Raw genomic sequence first — 19,021 nt, 5'->3', positions numbered from 1 at the left:
AATGTTCTGTGACAGAGATTGTGTGGTCCATAGTCTCCAAAGGCTTCAATAAATTTGGGGTTTCTAGGTTTGCATTACACACAAACACAAACACAAACGCTGGACACCAACACAAAAATGTCTCGCATAAAGCCCTGTTTATGGCAGCGAACATCATCCAGGCGTCCCGATCTGGAACCGGAATATCTCAGAAGGAATGTGCATGTTATTTTCTCTCCGGTCAAATCCCCTATACCGTTTATATTTTGGAACATCCATACCTTTGACCAACTCAAGAGGACTCTGATGTCTCAATTAGAGGGGGAGTACAAACCCGACGAAGTCATCCGAAAGATCCAGAGGCTTAAAACAAGGACCATTTTTGAAACCGGAGAAAAGCAACGTTGGTGAGACGAAGTTGAAGGCGACGTCGATTTCGGTCTAATGATGCATGAATCAGATGACATTGTTTTAATTGTTGTTATATCTTAGATCTCTTGGTTTTCTTAATTTTCTGTTTGAAATTTTGTTGTAATGCCGATTAATCAATGAATCAATGCATGGGTCTTTTATGGTTAAAATTGTCGTTGTTCTGGTTTTTTGGGTCTGGGCTGATTCTGTAGATGCATCTACATAAGTCTTCTGTAAGTACATCTACGGAACAAAACAACGTTAAATAAAAAAAAGAGGTGAATCTACGGAAGCACGAAGACAGTTTCATCAATTCGGTGGTGCGCCTCATACCTATGGGGTGGAGTGGGTTAAGAAATCTTCATATTTTTTTTAAATAAAAAATGGACCTAAAACTCCACCCGAATAAGTGTCATAACAACCTTAATATGTTAAAAAAGCCTAATTGTCTTGTCACATACTAGGGATGTAAAGCTCGGTTGTTTGGATTGACGGTGGACAATATTGATTTTAGCATAATTGAGTTTGGTAGAATTGGTTTTATCATAATTGAGTTTAGCATAATTGATTATGTTTGAATATATTTATGTAAAAATAAGTTGAACAGTAAATTATAGTGTAAAAATCATCCAGAATCAATTCTGGAGGCAGAAACTACAAATTATAGCTTCAAGTAAAATCAATTATAGAGACAGAATCAATTCTACTTTTCTCTAGAATCAAACATCTTAAAATCATCAAGAATCAATTTTACACCTCTAAAATTGCTTTTATATTTTCCAAATGATAAACCAAACATAACATGCGCCAAGTGTCATAATAAACTTTAATATGTTTTTTTGACAAGTTGAACTTTAATATGTTAAAGAAGCCCGAATTGTCTTGTTACATAGTACTAGTCACTGGGGCTGTATTATAATTAGGGCTGTTTGTTTTTGGTCCAGTCCGGTCTGGGTATTTGTTATCCTGAGAGCCGGACCGAAATAGTATCGGATAAATTTGGATCGGACCGAAACAGTAATGGACTAATTTTTTGAACCGAAACCGGACCGTTACTTCGGATATCCGACAAAAGTATCTAATAAATATCCAATATAGTATCCATTTTTGGTATCGGATAAAAAAATTACCCACTCCCGAACCGGATAACATTTGGTCGGTCCAATAGACCGGTTTCACCGGTCCGGTTTCCGGTACGATTCTCGGACTTATGGACCAAATACAGCCCTAATTATAATCTCTAAGCTCGGTTGTTTCTGCTCCTTGATTTAAAGTCGCAAAGTAGGTTCTTTCAGTCAAGAGCCGTGACCAATTTTTCATTAATAGCTGCCTGAGCTTGAACTTGAAGTCCTAATATTTTTTAACGAGACCTATATAAAACGGAGTTAGCATTTTTTTATGCTAAAACCCCATCTTAAAACCCTTGAAAGTTTTGGTTTCCATCTAAAATTCAGACATTACAGAAATCCATTCAATGGCTTTATTTCGCATCGCAACCAGAATCATAAATCGTCATCATCACCACCGTTCAATTTCCACCACACTCCACCTTCAGAATTCATGGCTCAACAAGGTCAAAAACGTCTTCACACCCCAAAAACCCGAACAACCATTACCAGACGCATCTCAAATTCCCTCCGGACCATTCACACTACTCAGTAACTTCATCTCCCTCACTTCAATCTCTTCTTCTTATTCTTCTTCATTATTTTAGGTTTTCATTTTCATCCAATTTCGCTCACAGATTTCGCAGATGAAATGAAGAAAGCGAGAAAAATTGGCGCGTTTAAAGAGTATATGGTTGGAAGAAGCAGCGAAGTTACTTTCGCTACTGCGTTTGAGAAATACGAAGCAATTATTAGATATCTCGCGGCATTCGATTATACCGGAGAGGTATCTTTTTGTTTAGATTAAACTGTAATAATAATGTACTAATTTGTTATTAGGATTTTCTGCATTTGTTTTTTTTTAGGGTTTATGATGATTTTGTTGTTTGTTATGTTTAGAATTTGAAGACTAGTCATAAACAAGAAGCGGCGAAACATTGTAATTGTACGATTGCTGATGTCGAGAATGCACTTGCAAAGTTTACTTGGGCTAAAGAAGCACAGAAGAAGATTCAGGAGTTGAATAAAGAAGGAAAACCAATGCCGAAAAATATTGCTGAAGTAATCTTCATACTTAATTAACACTTTAACTGTCTTATTGAAGATATGAATCTTGCTTTTATGTTGGTTGTTATGCTTGAAAATTGGTCTTGCTTAGGAATTTTTATCTTGACATTTGAAATAAAGAGGCCAATTTGGGTTTGTATAAGAGAAGTTATTAAAAAAGATGTTGAGATTAATGATTTAGATATAAGGATGGTCCTCAATAGAACATTATGGTAGAAGTTGATCCATGTATCCGACTCCACTTAGTGGGATAAGACTTGGTTGTTGTTGTTGATGACTAACTAGGTGCTAAGCCTTGGGTTAACCCTGTGATTTTTTTCTGTGACAATTAATGACGGAAATGGTTGCTTCATAAACTGGTTTTAGAATTATTTTAGACTGTGGAGCTAGTGAATTTTGATGTACACCATACTAGTCGTCTTAAGTTTTTGGAGGCCCTGTGTAGGTTAACCACGATTCAACCATGACAAAACAATTCGAGACTCTATTTAACCAAAATTTAACAATAACAAAATTTTTATGAGGCCCTAGCTTTAGTTTGACTGTGATAAATTTTGGGCCCTGTGCAGTTTGGACGCCCTCAAAGACGGCCTTGACCACACTGCTCAATATTAATTGCTTATATTAGTCTCGACGCATTCTATATATTATATAGCATGTTTGGAATTCCAGTGACAGGGGTCAAGTCATGACCTCACTGCGTAACTTGATGTATCGTGTTGTCACAGCGTGATGATTGCAGTTTCCAAACCCGTGCATTGTGTTCTTCTGTTGAGATCCATCACAAACTGTATTCTTGATGTTGATTCATCTTACCGGAAATGTATTGTGTGGCATTGCACCATAGATTAAAAAATGGATGTTTATGTGTCTGTTGTGTATTTTCTTGTCTTTTCTGTTGGTATTGATATTTCATTGAGAGTTGGTTTCATTGTTTGCATGATTTGGATGTTTATGTGTAAATACTCTAATGCATGCAAACCAAGTCAATAATCAATTTCTTTGATAACTAAGATATTTATGAGTTTATGAGCATATGCATAATACAATATGAGATAAGAGGATTACTTTGCTAACCATTCATATTTATTTTTCTTGTTCTCTAGCTCCAAAAGCTGGTCGGTACGAATCCAGTGGATCTTGCAAGGTCTAATTTGGCGAAAAGTGGACAAGTTAGCAGGAATGCTCCCTGTCCATGTGGTTCAAAGAAGAGATATAAAAGGTGCTTTTTCACCTTCTGTTCAAAATATAGAAAATCTTTTGAGAACAAGCTAATTCCTTACTCTTTTTTATTTTTTATAGTAGTTGACTAGTTGAACTTATTTTTCAATTAGAAAAGCTAAATAAATAGTCTCTGAATCTTTTCTTGATAGAGTTGGACTTAATGTTACATCTTTACATGGCTAAGCAAATAGGTTTATAGAATAAACTAGTGCTTTCTGACCTATAATTACTGCTTTTCTATTTTTCTTGATAGATATTAGATTAGTTTACCTCATAGTAACTTTTTTATTCTCATGTCTCTTACAGTTATGATTAAAATAAATTTCTTATTCTCTTATTGAAAAAAGAACATTGATTAAAATAAATACGAGTAATTCCTTACTTGTATTTGTAGATTTTTCAAAATAGGATTTGGTGTTAATATGTATGTATCACTGTGTGAAAATTATTGCATGTTTAATAAACATAACTGTCATTTTTCAGTTTTTCTTTTTAATTCCTTCCTATTGAAAAAGTGAAAAACATTTTTCATTTCTCCAATTGCTTTGAATTTCAAAATACTAGCAGGGTGTTATTTATGATAATATTTTCGAAATTTATCAGCATAGGCTTCTTAACATTTATTTATGCAGGTGCTGTGGAAAGGATTGAAAGAATTGAGAGGCTAAAGATTAAACTGCAAGGAAGCCTTGTTTGTTAGATGTGCACACATATGCCTGAGTGAATCTACACCCGTGCTCTGTTTTATTTAGTTCAGATCAAGCCATCAATTGCACTAGACTACGGAATCGCTCACAATAATCAAATGTTAGGATGAGAGATTTTGCCAAATAGTTGTTTGAGTTTGTTAGTCTACAATTTTCGGGGTGTACTTAGGCAGAACTAAACAGAATATTTTTTGTTCAGCTGAAGAGTAATTAGTCAGTTCTATTCTTTCTGTTAGTTCAGCCTTAATAAAAGGCAAGAGAATAAGAACAAAATTTATAGTGGCAGAAGTTAATTTTATGCTCTGTCCTCTCATTTTCTTATTTCACTGATCCAGTGTAGTATTGTTCTGAAAATTAACATATTTCAGTTTCAACTCATTTGTTTACGATTTTCGAATAGAAATTGAGGAAAATTGATCTCACTTATAGATAATTATCTTCCTACATTTTTGTTACTGTAAATGCTTAAATTATTTGTTACGGCAATGTGCGTCTCTGTTCTCTGCATGTCATCTAGCACGCCTGAGCAGCATCTTATGCTAAAATAGTTTGTACGTGGATTTGAGAATTGGGAGAAAGAGGCATGTGTGAGAAGAAGAAAAACAAAGGTTTGTGGGAAGGATGAAGTTATAGCTAGAGCTTGGAGATTGCTGGAAATTTTCAGGTAAGGGGTGGAAAGAGAATTACTCTAATATTAGTGTCAAATGCATGAAGGATAGAGAGGGATCCTCACCCTTCTCTAGGGTTTTCTCCATTGTTGAGACTTGTGTATTTGATTGAGGTTTATGTGAAAACTATTTTGTTGTTGGAATTGATATGAAATTCGTGCTTTGGTATGTTGTTGAGATTGCGTATGATGTGCAAATCTGAATTTTTGATGCTTATGTCCATGAGCGTTGGCTTGATAAACAAATCCTTAAATTTTTATTATACCTATTGGGTTCCAAAAAGTACACGTCTCTTTGAACCTTATCAAGTGCTCATTATAATGTATAGAAGCGCTTTTGTTAAATTGAGAATCTCTAAAATCTACACGCACATAAATTTTCATTTCAAACAAAGATGGGTTTGCTAGTTGAAACTTGTAAGCTACCTTTTCTTAAGATAGTAGTCGTCCAAAATCTCCCATAATTTTTATTTCAAACATGAGTTCGTCAGTTGGAACTTGTAAGCTACCTTTTCTTAAGATAGTAGTCGTCCAAAATCTCCCATAATTAACATTCCAGTCCTCAGCCGAGGTCTTAATGTTACTGCTACAATTAATTCCAAATCGATTCCACGATAAAGATTTAACCCGAGAAATCACAGTATTAATGTCCAATTGATCACCTTCGAATAGAATTGCATTCCTAGTCAGCCAAATACTCCAAATCATTGCAAACCACAAAATTCTCTGATACTATTTCTTGATATTTCCTAGCAAGAGATAATAAAAAAACAAAGCTCTCAAAATTTGTCTGCAATAACGTGAACACCAGAATTCCCAACCAAAAAAACAAACCCTGCCAAATTTGAAACGAAACTCTACAATAAAGGAAAAGGTGGCCAACTTATTCTTCATCATCAAAGCAAAGAGGACTCATTGTGTCATGAGAACCACTAATTATTCCTCTTCTGCAAAGTTGAATTCTTGTTGGAGGCCGATCAAGAAGAAATCTTCGAAACAAATATTTGAAAAAATTGGATCCTTCCAAATCTTTAAAAAAAAATGAGATGAAGTAAAATTCTGAATTAACTCTGTCGCACATATTTATCTATTAACCAATCAGAGTAAGAGACATGTTTGTCCAACCTATAGACGACTCTTGATATGGGGCCTAAGAAATAACAGTCAAGTCCAACTTTCAGCTAGTGACATCCCAAATAAAAAGATACTATCAAGTTAAAGATCTAATTATATTGGATACATACACTTGATTTCAATATATTGTAATAGTAGTTTAAACAGTTTCCCTTTTAATACAATAAGCCATATTAAGCATATCAATATTCATTCAATATCTACCAATAATAATAGGTAGCATTATGATACACAAGAGCATAAACATACCTTACATTATTTTGAACCAAACTACAACACATTCACCATAGGCCAACTAGTCAACGCGAGGAAATTCATCTGTTGACAAGAAACTAAACACTACTAAATCCTTAACACTACCTTTGATAAAAGTATATTTTCTAAGAACACCCTCTCTAACAAACCCAGCCTTTTCCAAAACTCTCTGAGAAGCCTTATTATCCACATCAACAAAAGCCTGCAACCTTAACAAATCAGGAAAATCATTAAACACATGTGACAAAGCAATCTTGATTGCTCTTGTGGCTATCCCATGTCCCCAGTAGTTAGCAGCAACAGCATAACCTATGTCAGCCTTGCACCTATCATCACCCGACCAACGATATACAGAAACGAAACCGATGGAATGATCGTCGAGACAGATAGATCGGCGCCATGGGTGAGGTATGCAGACATCTTTGATGAATGCTAGAGCTTCTTCCCTTGACAAGCATGTCTTCCATCGGATGTTTTTGGTTACTTGGTTGTCACCTGCCCATAAGAAGAAATCGTCAACGTCTGTTAGCTTGAATGGCCTCAAAGATATCCTAGACAGATCCATCTTTGGCATGTTAGTCAAATGCACGTTGTTATTCTTGTTACCTACTACCCCTATATTATATATATCATGTATTTGATTTATAACAAGTTTTGTATTTTTATAATAAAGGTATAAACAACCAATTTCTAATAACATTATTTGAAATTTGACTTATATTTAGGGGCAAAATATTTGTTAAATAAGTGTTTGTATTAAGAGAGAGAGGATATTAGATTTGAATACAATTTAAATTAGTTAATTATATTATAAAAATAAGGATTATGTAGAAAAGCTGTTAACAAGTTGCTATGTTTTTTAATCGTAAAACTAATCTTCTTAAAAAACTATGTTTATAAAACTAATTTTTTTAAAAGATCAATTGTATTTGGTGTTAGGAAGTTCATTTGACTAATCGCCAAGAGATAAGTCTATTACTTAATAACCGATATCTCGGACTATTAACTAACATAAAGCATTAAGTCCCAACAGACAACAGTGTAGTGTAGAAAGACTCTTACACTGGTCATGCTAAGTTGAGATCATAGCCACCCACCCCATTCTTCTTTCTGGCAATCTAAAAATTGATGCTGTTTCTAAATTTCCATTATGTCCCCTTATAAAACGTTTGTAGTTGTTATGTCCAGACAATGGTAACCATCCCTAGTAAATCAAGTAATTACAATTAGATTGATTGAAAAATCACAATTCCATGAGAAGAGTACAAAAGCAAGTAACACGTTGTGATGAAGAAACCGAGCCTATGTTGTTGGCAAGCCTATTGTATTTGATGATCACGGAAACCTCAAACCTGCACAAGGCTCAGCTACCAAGCATCAGAGACAGCTAGGGCACTTAATATCATTAAATAAAATTTGATTGCACAACTCACATACAGAGCTATAACCCAGAAATCTAAATGCAACTTATCAGATCCAGAACAAGATGCAAAATTTTAAACCATCATGATAACTAGCGTTATTTGATAATCATAGTGAATGATATTAATCAAATCATTGACTGTAACGATACACAAATCTGCAATAATTTCTAACACATCTGAACTATGAAAGGTTTGTTTTTGAGGAACAAACAAATGGCAGCAATAGATGAAAAATGATGAAGTGGTGTACAACTGCAAGAAGGATGCTGCTGTCTGCATATATACTTAATTAATTTGACTGCATTAATAATCACAATGGAACTTTGAAGTTAAGTAAGAGCTCACACACACCCCTTGATATGAATCCACCAGCAAATAGCAATGACTCAGAGTTGTAGTAGCAAATAAATAGAAGAAACAGATAGTGAAAAACTTGAAGCATATTATTAATTAACATAAAAAATGAGCAAATATATACTATGGGAAATGGCATCAGCTGGTAGATATCAAATACTAGCATTTATATATTCTTTGGATCTCACCAAGTGACAAAATTGAATCTGCAAACCTACTAATTAATGGTAATTCAGTTCATTTACGTAAGTAACTATTTGATGGAAAATGTAAGGAAAGTGTTGAGAATGTGTAAGTAAGAGAAGAAAACAGTGAAGTAGTATGACCCATTGAAATGGGAACATGTTAGTATATGGCAAGATTTGATATGGATGATGAAGTATTTTTTCTGTTAAAAAAAGGTGGCTATAACAATGGATTCCAACTAGAGATGATTAATCTATCATCATAAAAAATGTGGTTTAAGAAGAAAAAGTTTGGGCAGACACGTTTCACGCAGCTCTTGGTAACAAGGATCTCAAGTGTGACTAGTAGTGGCTTGTTAAAAAATTGAAGTAGCAATTTACTTAGTCCCACATCGGTAGACTTTCAGAAGTGCAATGTGATAGCAGGCTATAAGTAAAAAGTGACATGCAACGTTGCAACATACTTACCTGGATGGGGTCAATGGGTGATCATGAAGGCCCATGGCCTAGAATTGTGACCTCCATTGCACTTAGGAGGGGTGCTTTTCTAAGGTCTACCCAAGTGGTGGAGCCTACATCATAATTTGTTGCTGAGGGGGCCTGCGTTCGCGCGGCCCCCACCCAATTCAAGTTCAAATTTTTAACACTTAATTAAGCTTATTTATACTTCGTAGATCTACAGCGTATAACAAATCTACTTGGTAGATGCATTACATATACTTGATCTCGATTTTAATGTTGTTTGGTTTTTGTTATTTAATATAATGAAACAGTTTGCTAAACAAATTCAAGTTTAACTGTATTCAAGAATGAGTCCCACATTGAGGGTATTAGCCTGTGGTGAAAATAAATAAAAGGATATCGGTGCCACTCAAGCACAACTAATCTAATAAAGCCTCTATGAGAAAACTGATGCATGCTATGTATTCTGCTTCATAGTAAAGATAAAGATAGTTTTATTAGTTCTAACAAAAGAAATTGATGCTTCTCTAATTAAAAATAAATGTGATTTGCAATGAATTTCATGTTATCTACGTCGTTGAAAATATGTATTTTGCAATAGATTTTTCATGTCATCTATGTCACTACACTACTTTGAGTATTTTGCAATAGATTTTTCATGTCATCTATGTCACTACACTACTTTGAGTCAGTGTAACCTTATATTTGAGATGCATCTTAATTATTCAACAAGTCTTCTATATTCCGTCGCGTCAGTGTAACCTTATATTTGAGATGCATCTTAATTATTCAATAAGTCTTCTATATTCCGTCGCGTCAACTTAACATTCTTCTGTAATCTTTGAAATTCACCATCTCTAATCTTTTGAGATTTTAACTAGCATATCTCATCTGGTGCATTTGCAGGCCTCCACTAGTTCTTTGAAACTCCTTGATCAACCATCTTAAACTCCTTGAATTCATCCATATAGACTTTTTTGCTACATGTTGAAATTGCTCAATTGGTAACAGTGAATTTCATTCATGTATTTTGACGATCTGTCGTATTTGAGATACTTCTGAAATATCATCTATTTTTAATTTATTTTTTTCGATTTGTTTGTAATTTGATCATTAATTGTGGTATTGTACCTTGAGCTATCCCCTACACTCATTTAGGTTGAATCTATTGCACCGTTTTTTAGTTTGAGCAATTTGGTCAAAACCAAAGTATACGTGCCTTGAATCACAAGTTAGAAGTCTTAAAATAAGGTTTGATTGAATCTTGATTTGAATCAAAACTTTGGCTGATTCGAATAAAATTTAAAAGAGAATTTTGGAATTTATGTGCTATTTAGATGATTTGAATTAAGGATGTTCCTGATTCGAATCAAAGATCTCCTTGATGCGAATCATGGCTAATTAATTGTTTTGAAAATCAACTAAGGTTCAATGTAATTGCTTGATTCAAATCAAACACGTTTCTAAAATTTAGCACATTGATTCAAGTTATTCTTTCATCTGGTTCAAATCATAACTGCATGATCTAACTCAAATCAATTGCTCATTTTCTCACCTATTTTGTGTCTTGCCTTTATCATCTATATAAATCTTTTTAGACATTCTATTTATATACACATTGTTGAAGTTGTTGGTGTTCAACAATAATAAAAATAATCAAAAACTATATTTTCACAAACATTGAAAAACTTTGAATGTTTTTTCTTTTACAATTTCTATCTTAAGTCAAGCCTATAGAAAAATTTCATAGTGTGTTTATTGAGTTTGTCCTATTTAAGTGTTGTGTGAGATTATTTAGATCTTCAACCTTGAATTAAGAAATCTCATCGTTGCGGTGCTCAACTCCAACGATTGAGTGTGATTGGTAGACACAAAGTTCATTAGGGAATCTAATATTTTTTTCTTGAGACTGACTTACGTCAAAGAAAAATATTATTTTTTCTTCCATTGAAGACTTCGGTAGAATCAAGTGAAGATTGTTGTAAAACGAAGTTGCGAGTTTCTGAGATCCTTTAGTAGAACAAAGACTCGAACAAGGGACTTACAATAGGGTTGAATGAAGATTACTTCGGAATGAAAGTTTGGAACAAAGCTTTTGGTCTATCAAGGTAATCGACTCAAGATCAAGTGAAGATCTTTTGAATTCGATAGTTTTTTTTGCCACTATAAAAGTGAAATCCAGATTTAGACCTGTGTTTGCTTAGAAATTTGACTTGAAGTGTTCAATGTTATCTTGATTTTTTTTTGTAACAAAAGATCTTGTATATTAATTTTAAAATAATGGAAGACCTAACAGATTTTCAGTGGTTCTCCATTGAAGATTGAACTAAGAGAAAAGCAATGAAGAATGCGCTGAACCAATATAAATCTGGTGTATAATCTCTCTCTCTCTCTCTCTCTCTCTCTCTCTCTCTCACACACACACACATTCCAGTATAGATTTGCATGACTTAGAATTTATCACTTTCTAAATTCACACGATGATAGGCTATCATTTACTTATAGTGATTTATTGTGTAAGTTTAGGTGTGTGATAGATCCAGGTAGGGGTGTTCGCGGTGCGCTTTGGGCGATTTTGGCACTAAAAATCATTCGAACCACAAGAGAAATAAACGTGCACTTCGGTTTGATTCGGTTGACTTTCAAAAATAAACCGAACCAAACTAATGCAGTTTGGGTTGGTTCGATTTTTTACAAAAATATTATCGAGTCACACTTACATATATAGAGGAAAATATAATTTTGAATTTTATCATTCATACATTACCATAAAAAAAGTTTATAATTGTCAATAAGTTTAAGATTTGATACATAAAATTGCATCTTACAAATTTATCTCAAGTCTAAAGAATGATATACATGAAATTACATTCTTAATATGGTCTTTAAATATGGTCTTGTGTAACACCCCGAAATTTCTGAATAATTATTTAACCAAGTTTTAATAATTATTTCAAATTATATGTGAATTATGATGATTATTTTGATGAGTTGTGATATTTGGTGGTGCTATGTGTGAGACATTGAGGAGCAGTGTGAATTCCTTTAGAGAAAAATTATTTAGATTTAATAATATTATTAGAATTATTTTTAATAATTTAAATTATAGTAATTTAGGACAAATGGGGAAAATGATAGTAAGGGTCCAAGGGGCAAGAATGACAAAAGGAAGGGAGAAGAGAAAAAGAGTTATTCTACGATCGTGAAAATTTGGAAATACATTGTGAAGAAGAGTTGGGGCACTGAGGGACAGGGAGATTCAGTAGAAACTCGAAGAGAGGATCGAAGCTAAGAAAATCTAAGGTAATGGGATGATCATTTCATTATAATTCATATGGGGTTTAGATGTATGTGGAGATTATCGAATCTTAGGTTTCGGTGTTGATTGTCTTTGAATTGACCTCTATAATCGAATACAAATGATGAAATTGATGTGGTAAATTGTTGAGGAATGTAGTGTATCATATGTGTTAGAAGTTGTGTGGTTGACTGATTTTGTTTTAGTTACAAGCTGGAATTTTGGGCCTAAGAGGAGGATTTTCGTAGCAGAAAAATTGTAGGCTTTTGGCTTTGTTTTAGTGATGTAACCGGTTACATCATGAGGTAACTGGATACATCGATAAGAATCTTACAAAAATTAGCAGTGGTTCAGTGATGTAACAGGTTACATCGTCAAAAATTGCGTAACAGGGGATGGGAAGGATGATGTAACCGATTACATCATGAGGTTACCGGTTACCTTACTGAAACTGACAGATTTTCCCAAATTTTAAAAATTAATAACTTTTGACTAGGGTGTCTGTTTGACGCGTCGTTCAAACCGTTTGAAAGTTGATTTAACGCACTTTTATGTAAAGTTATTTTCATGTCAGAATTCCACCTCTTCAACACGTTTATGTGTGTTTCCAAGTGTTTCGAGTTATGTTGTTTTGTGGGGAATGTGAGAATAATTAGTATGATTGATACTTGGTGATGTCCCCTTATTCTTATGATGACTATGATGTATTGTGAAGTTGTTGTGAGGATGTGATGTATGTTGACTATTGTGAGGATGTGATGTATGTTGAGGCATGACGTATTATGAAATTCATGTTTGATGATATATATGTACCTTGATAATATATATGTACCTTGACAATAATTATAATAATGATTTGATGCAAAAGATGTTGTTTGTGAATATGATGTTGTGACGAGTACGTGAATGATGATGCACTTTGACCAGCCAAGGTCGTGATGTTTTTCATTGTATGCATTCATGGCATATGTTAGGATTTCGGTTCGGTGGTGATTTGTAGGACTCCAGTCCAGTGGTGGCATCAATCCCATTGTGCGGGTTGTGTGCGTTTAAAATATGTGCTCCGGTTCCAAGTGGGAATCGATCATATTGGTGAGGATCTTTGGAGGTAGAAGACTTAATGTCATTAGTGATGTTTTGGTACCACATGCATGAGTCAGTGAAGTTGCAATTCATAGTTTGTATGCTTGCATGATGGTTGGTGTAAAAGATGATTTGATGATATGGTGATGTGAATTGATGTCTCAGTGGTATTGTGTGTACATGATGGGGTGATGGTATTACTGTTAATAACTATTATGTATATTCCGTATATCTTTTGTAATGTTTGTGATTACTCACCCTTTCTATTTGAATGTTACCTCCACGTGGGTAACACACAGGTGATCATGAATAACATATTGAGGAGTAAGGATAGTGCTATGGAGTCGTTTAGTTTATTTCTGTTAAATAAAGGGTCTTGCTCTGATATGTAACATCGGATTGAGATCGTGTGACTTTAATATTCTATTGTCTGAGAACATGATTCTATAAGTTATCGATAATGGTTTTGAAGTTGATTTTGAGATTTAAATCACGAATAATGAAGCGTGATAGATAATTTTTATTTTAATTTAATTGTACATAAGTTTCTAAAATTGGATATTGAGACAATTGAGGAAACTTAATGTTGTATTCCAAGGTTTAAGGAGATTCTCTGCAAAATTGGTGCAACTCTCAGCTTGTGGATCAAGTAATATTTGGGTGAAGATTTTGAAGCTCGAGGACTGTTGAGTAGTATTTAAAGAGGAACCTAGACCTAATGTAACAAAGTCTTCCACAATTGTAAAATTAGGGGAAGGTTAGAAGTCTTAGGTTTTGAGAGTCTCTTGTGTTTTGAGTCACCCATGTATATTTTGGTACCATGTGGTAGACTGATAGTTGACTGTTTGTCAAGTTATTGTTCTCACTCTTGAAGCTTTTAAGCATAAAGTTGATTATTGTTCTTGGTTAAAGTTTTTAAGCAAGATCAAGTATTGTGTTGTATTGGAAGTGTAATCTTCAGTTTTGATTACTAGTTACTAGAATTGTGATTGGTTTTGGTCACTGGGATTGTGACTTGTTTTGAAACAATAACTAGGATTGAGACTATTTTATCACTGCGGTGATTGTTTGTAGGAAGTGAGAGGAGGATCTCATATCTAGATGGTGATTTCTAGGTAGAAGTTGCACAATGTAGTGATTAGGCGATAAGTTGTATGCTAGAACTGTTTAGGCTTAGAACTAATGTTGTCATAGTGAATTTCCTTCTTGGCTTGGTAGGCCTTAGAGTAGGAGACGTTGCATTGAATTGGGTTTACAATTGACTGTGTGATTTACCATTCTACAATTTAATCCTGCATGATTTATGTTTGGTAAAAGTGAGTTATGTCAGTAGATGATGTCCTAACATCTGTCCTGACATTGTGATTTGTGTTGAGTGGTGTTTATCACTCTGTAGTTTATCCTTTTACATACATTACAGGTTGATGTTATTATTCTGTATCAGAAACAAATGTCACAACATCTGTCTTGGCATTGTTCTGATGCTAAAGCATCATTATTAGCATGTTTTGTAAGTGCTAGAATTTCAACCTCTATAGCGCCTAAGGTTCATATATCAAAGGTATAAAGGTTGTTTATGTTAGTTGAGTTGTAATTCAACAATCATTGATTTACATTATGTATTGATCATTAGGTTTAGTGGTTGAGATAAAGTGAGAGGGGTTCTCATATTTAGGGGGAGTCCTAAATAGAAAGACACATGTAGTATTAGGAAGAGAGACATTGAACAAAGGTTGTTCATCTAAGAATATTTATACTAATACTATTATGAGTTGATTTCCTTTGTTGGGTTGAAAGCTCCTCAAACGTAGGTGACGTTGCACCGAACTGAGTTACCAATTCTTTTGTGTTGTTTATTGTCTTATGATTTATTCTCTATTTTCTGCCAATCTATCTTAATCTAGGTATACACATTATCCAAAACATTATGTCTAACATCTGTCCAGCGAAGAACAAAATTTCATTCTATAATGTATATTTTAGTGTTTAGGATAGTGAGGTTTCCCTTAAACCCCGACTTCGACCTAATTCATTTGGAAATTTCTATAAGAGATGAATTGTCCTGAACCTTAGATTGGGGTTTGCTTCTTGAATGATAGATCATTAAGGTATTTGTGTAAATTGGTATGTTTGATCATGATTATATATATAATTTCGGAATTCATGTTTACCTCCTTGGAGATATGTTAATATGGATAGATTTTGTGTTCAAAGTTATGTTTAAATGATGTTTGAATGTGTTAAATTGCTTCTTTATGTTAAATGCTTTTCGATGCGGTAATATGATGTTTATTGAGTTGAATGTGAGGCCTTGAGTATTGATATGCTTTTGGTTCAGTGCATTCTTCATTGAGTTGAATATGATGTTTATTGATGTTTGATATGTTTTCGATGCGGTAATATGCTTTTGGTTCAGTGCATTCTTCATTGCTTTTCTCTTAGTTCAATCTTCAATGGAGAACCACTGAAAATCTGTTAGGTCTTCCATTATTTTAAAATTAATATACAAGATCTTTTGTTACAAAAAAAAAATCAAGATAACATTGAACACTTCAAGTCAAATTTCTAAGCAAACACAGGTCTAAATCTGGATTTCACTTTTATAGTGGCAAAAAAAAACTATCGAATTCAAAAGATCTTCACTTGATCTTGAGTCGATTACCTTGATAGACCAAAAGCTTTGTTCCAAACTTTCATTCCGAAGTAATCTTCATTCAACCCTATTGTAAGTCCCTTGTTCGAGTCTTTGTTCTACTAAAGGATCTCAGAAACTCGCAACTTCGTTTTACAACAATCTTCACTTGATTCTACCGAAGTCTTCAATGGAAGAAAAAATAATATTTTTCTTTGACGTAAGTCAGTCTAAAAAAAAAAATATTAGATTCCCTAATGAACTTTGTGTCTACCAATCACACTCAATCGTTGGAGTTGAGCACCGCAACGATGAGATTTCTTAATTCAAGGTTGAAGATCTAAATAATCTCACACAACACTTAAATAGGACAAACTCAATAAACACACTATGAAATTTTTCTATAGGCTTGACTTAAGATAGAAATTGTAAAAGAAAAAACATTCAAAGTTTTTCAATGTTTGTGAAAATATAGTTTTTGATTATTTTTATTATTGTTGAACACCAACAACTTCAACAATGTGTATATAAATAGAATGTCTAAAAAGATTTATATAGATGATAAAGGCAAGACACAAAATAGGTGAGAAAATGAGCAATTGATTTGAGTTAGATCATGCAGTTATGATTTGAACCAGATGAAAGAATAACTTGAATCAATGTGCTAAATTTTAGAAACGTGTTTGATTTGAATCAAGCAATTACATTGAACCTTAGTTGATTTTCAAAACAATTAATTAGCCATGATTCGCATCAAGGAGATCTTTGATTCGAATCAGGAACATCCTTAATTCAAATCATCTAAATAGCACATAAATTCCAAAATTCTCTTTTAAATTTTATTCGAATCAGCCAAAGTTTTGATTCAAATCAAGATTCAATCAAACCTTATTTTAAGACTTCTAACTTGTGATTCAAGGCACGTATACTTTGGTTTTGACCAAATTGCTCAAACTAAAAAACGGTGCAATAGATTCAACCTAAATGAGTGTAGGGGATAGCTCAAGGTACAATACCACAATTAATGATCAAATTACAAACAAATCGAAAAAAATAAATTAAAAATAGATGATATTTCAGAAGTATCTCAAATACGACAGATCGTCAAAATACATGAATGAAATTCACTGTTACCAATTGAGCAATTTCAACATGTAGCAAAAAAGTCTATATGGATGAATTCAAGGAGTTTAAGATGGTTGATCAAGGAGTTTCAAAGAACTAGTGGAGGCCTGCAAATGCACCAGATGAGATATGCTAGTTAAAATCTCAAAAGATTAGAGATGGTGAATTTCAAAGATTACAGAAGAATGTTAAGTTGACGCGACGGAATATAGAAGACTTATTGAATAATTAAGATGCATCTCAAATATAAGGTTACACTGACGCGACGGAATATAGAAGACTTGTTGAATAATTAAGATGCATCTCAAATATAAGGTTACACTGACTCAAAGTAGTGTAGTGACATAGATGACATGAAAAATCTATTGCAAAATACTCAAAGTAGTGTAGTGACATAGATGACATGAAAAATCTATTGCAAAATACATATTTTCAACGACGTAGATAACATGAAATTCATTGCAAATCACATTTATTTTTAATTAGAGAAGCATCAATTTCTTTTGTTAGAACTAATAAAACTATCTTTATCTTTACTATGAAGCAGAATACATAGCATGCATCAGTTTTCTCATAGAGGCTTTATTAGATTAGTTGTGCTTGAGTGGCACCGATATCCTTTTATTTATTTTCACCACAGGCTAATACCCTCAATGTGGGACTCATTCTTGAATACAGTTAAACTTGAATTTGTTTAGCAAACTGTTTCATTATATTAAATAACAAAAACCAAACAACATTAAAATCGAGATCAAGTATATGTAATGCATCTACCAAGTAGATTTGTTATACGCTGTAGATCTACGAAGTATAAATAAGCTTAATTAAGTGTTAAAAATTTGAACTTGAATTGGGTGGGGGCCGCGCGAACGCAGGCCCCCTCAGCAACAAATTATGATGTAGGCTCCACCACTTGGGTAGACCTTAGAAAAGCACCCCTCCTAAGTGCAATGGAGGTCACAATTCTAGGCCATGGGCCTTCATGATCACCCATTGACCCCATCCAGGTAAGTATGTTGCAACGTTGCATGTCACTTTTTACTTATAGCCTGCTATCACATTGCACTTCTGAAAGTCTACCGATGTGGGACTAAGTAAATTGCTACTTCAATTTTTTAACAAGCCACTACTAGTCACACTTGAGATCCTTGTTACCAAGAGCTGCGTGAAACGTGTCTGCCCAAACTTTTTCTTCTTAAACCACATTTTTTATGATGATAGATTAATCATCTCTAGTTGGAATCCATTGTTATAGCCACCTTTTTTTAACAGAAAAAATACTTCATCATCCATATCAAATCTTGCCATATACTAACATGTTCCCATTTCAATGGGTCATACTACTTCACTGTTTTCTTCTCTTACTTACACATTCTCAACACTTTCCTTACATTTTCCATCAAATAGTTACTTACGTAAATGAACTGAATTACCATTAATTAGTAGGTTTGCAGATTCAATTTTGTCACTTGGTGAGATCCAAAGAATATATAAATGCTAGTATTTGATATCTACCAGCTGATGCCATTTCCCATAGTATATATTTGCTCATTTTTTATGTTAATTAATAATATGCTTCAAGTTTTTCACTATCTGTTTCTTCTATTTATTTGCTACTACAACTCTGAGTCATTGCTATTTGCTGGTGGATTCATATCAAGGGGTGTGTGTGAGCTCTTACTTAACTTCAAAGTTCCATTGTGATTATTAATGCAGTCAAATTAATTAAGTATATATGCAGACAGCAGCATCCTTCTTGCAGTTGTACACCACTTCATCATTTTTCATCTATTGCTGCCATTTGTAAGTGTAGGTATCCAAAGACGACCCCGGCACTGATAATCTCAAGTGTCAGTGTAGGTACTACATGCAAAACATTCAATGATTGGATCAATATCAATTACTGT

General features: G+C 33.6%; 2 protein-coding genes and 2 non-coding genes across 4 annotated transcripts; 2 read left to right on the top strand and 2 right to left on the bottom strand.

The window, feature by feature from the left end:
• Positions 1-1,655: 1,655 nt before the first annotated feature.
• Positions 1,656-4,801, top strand: LOC131626116 (uncharacterized). The gene is made up of 5 exons (XM_058896935.1): positions 1,656-2,048; positions 2,135-2,283; positions 2,397-2,558; positions 3,671-3,786; positions 4,421-4,801. Exons 1-5 carry the CDS (start codon positions 1,865-1,867, stop codon positions 4,437-4,439), a joined length of 630 nt encoding a protein of 209 aa, XP_058752918.1. The 5' UTR covers positions 1,656-1,864; the 3' UTR covers positions 4,440-4,801.
• A 515-nt stretch (positions 4,802-5,316) lies between these two features.
• Positions 5,317-7,152, bottom strand: LOC131626117 (uncharacterized). Its single transcript, XM_058896936.1, has one exon. The coding sequence runs from the start codon at positions 7,123-7,125 to the stop codon at positions 6,592-6,594; it is 534 nt and encodes a 177-aa protein (XP_058752919.1). The 5' UTR covers positions 7,126-7,152; the 3' UTR covers positions 5,317-6,591.
• Positions 7,153-8,974: 1,822 nt separating this feature from the next.
• LOC131626140 (U1 spliceosomal RNA) lies at positions 8,975-9,135 on the top strand. Its single transcript, XR_009291053.1, has one exon. It is a non-coding gene; the product is annotated as a U1 spliceosomal RNA (small nuclear RNA).
• An 8,833-nt stretch (positions 9,136-17,968) lies between these two features.
• On the bottom strand, positions 17,969-18,129 carry LOC131626139 (U1 spliceosomal RNA). The gene has a single exon (XR_009291052.1). It is a non-coding gene; the product is annotated as a U1 spliceosomal RNA (small nuclear RNA).
• Positions 18,130-19,021: the final 892 nt, after the last annotated feature.

This window comes from Vicia villosa, unplaced genomic scaffold (assembly GCF_029867415.1).
Source record: "Vicia villosa cultivar HV-30 ecotype Madison, WI unplaced genomic scaffold, Vvil1.0 ctg.000262F_1_1_1, whole genome shotgun sequence".
Taxonomy (NCBI): domain Eukaryota; kingdom Viridiplantae; phylum Streptophyta; class Magnoliopsida; order Fabales; family Fabaceae; genus Vicia; species Vicia villosa.
Note: the sequence above shows the minus strand (reverse complement) of the source record. Positions and strands in the feature narration are given on the sequence as shown.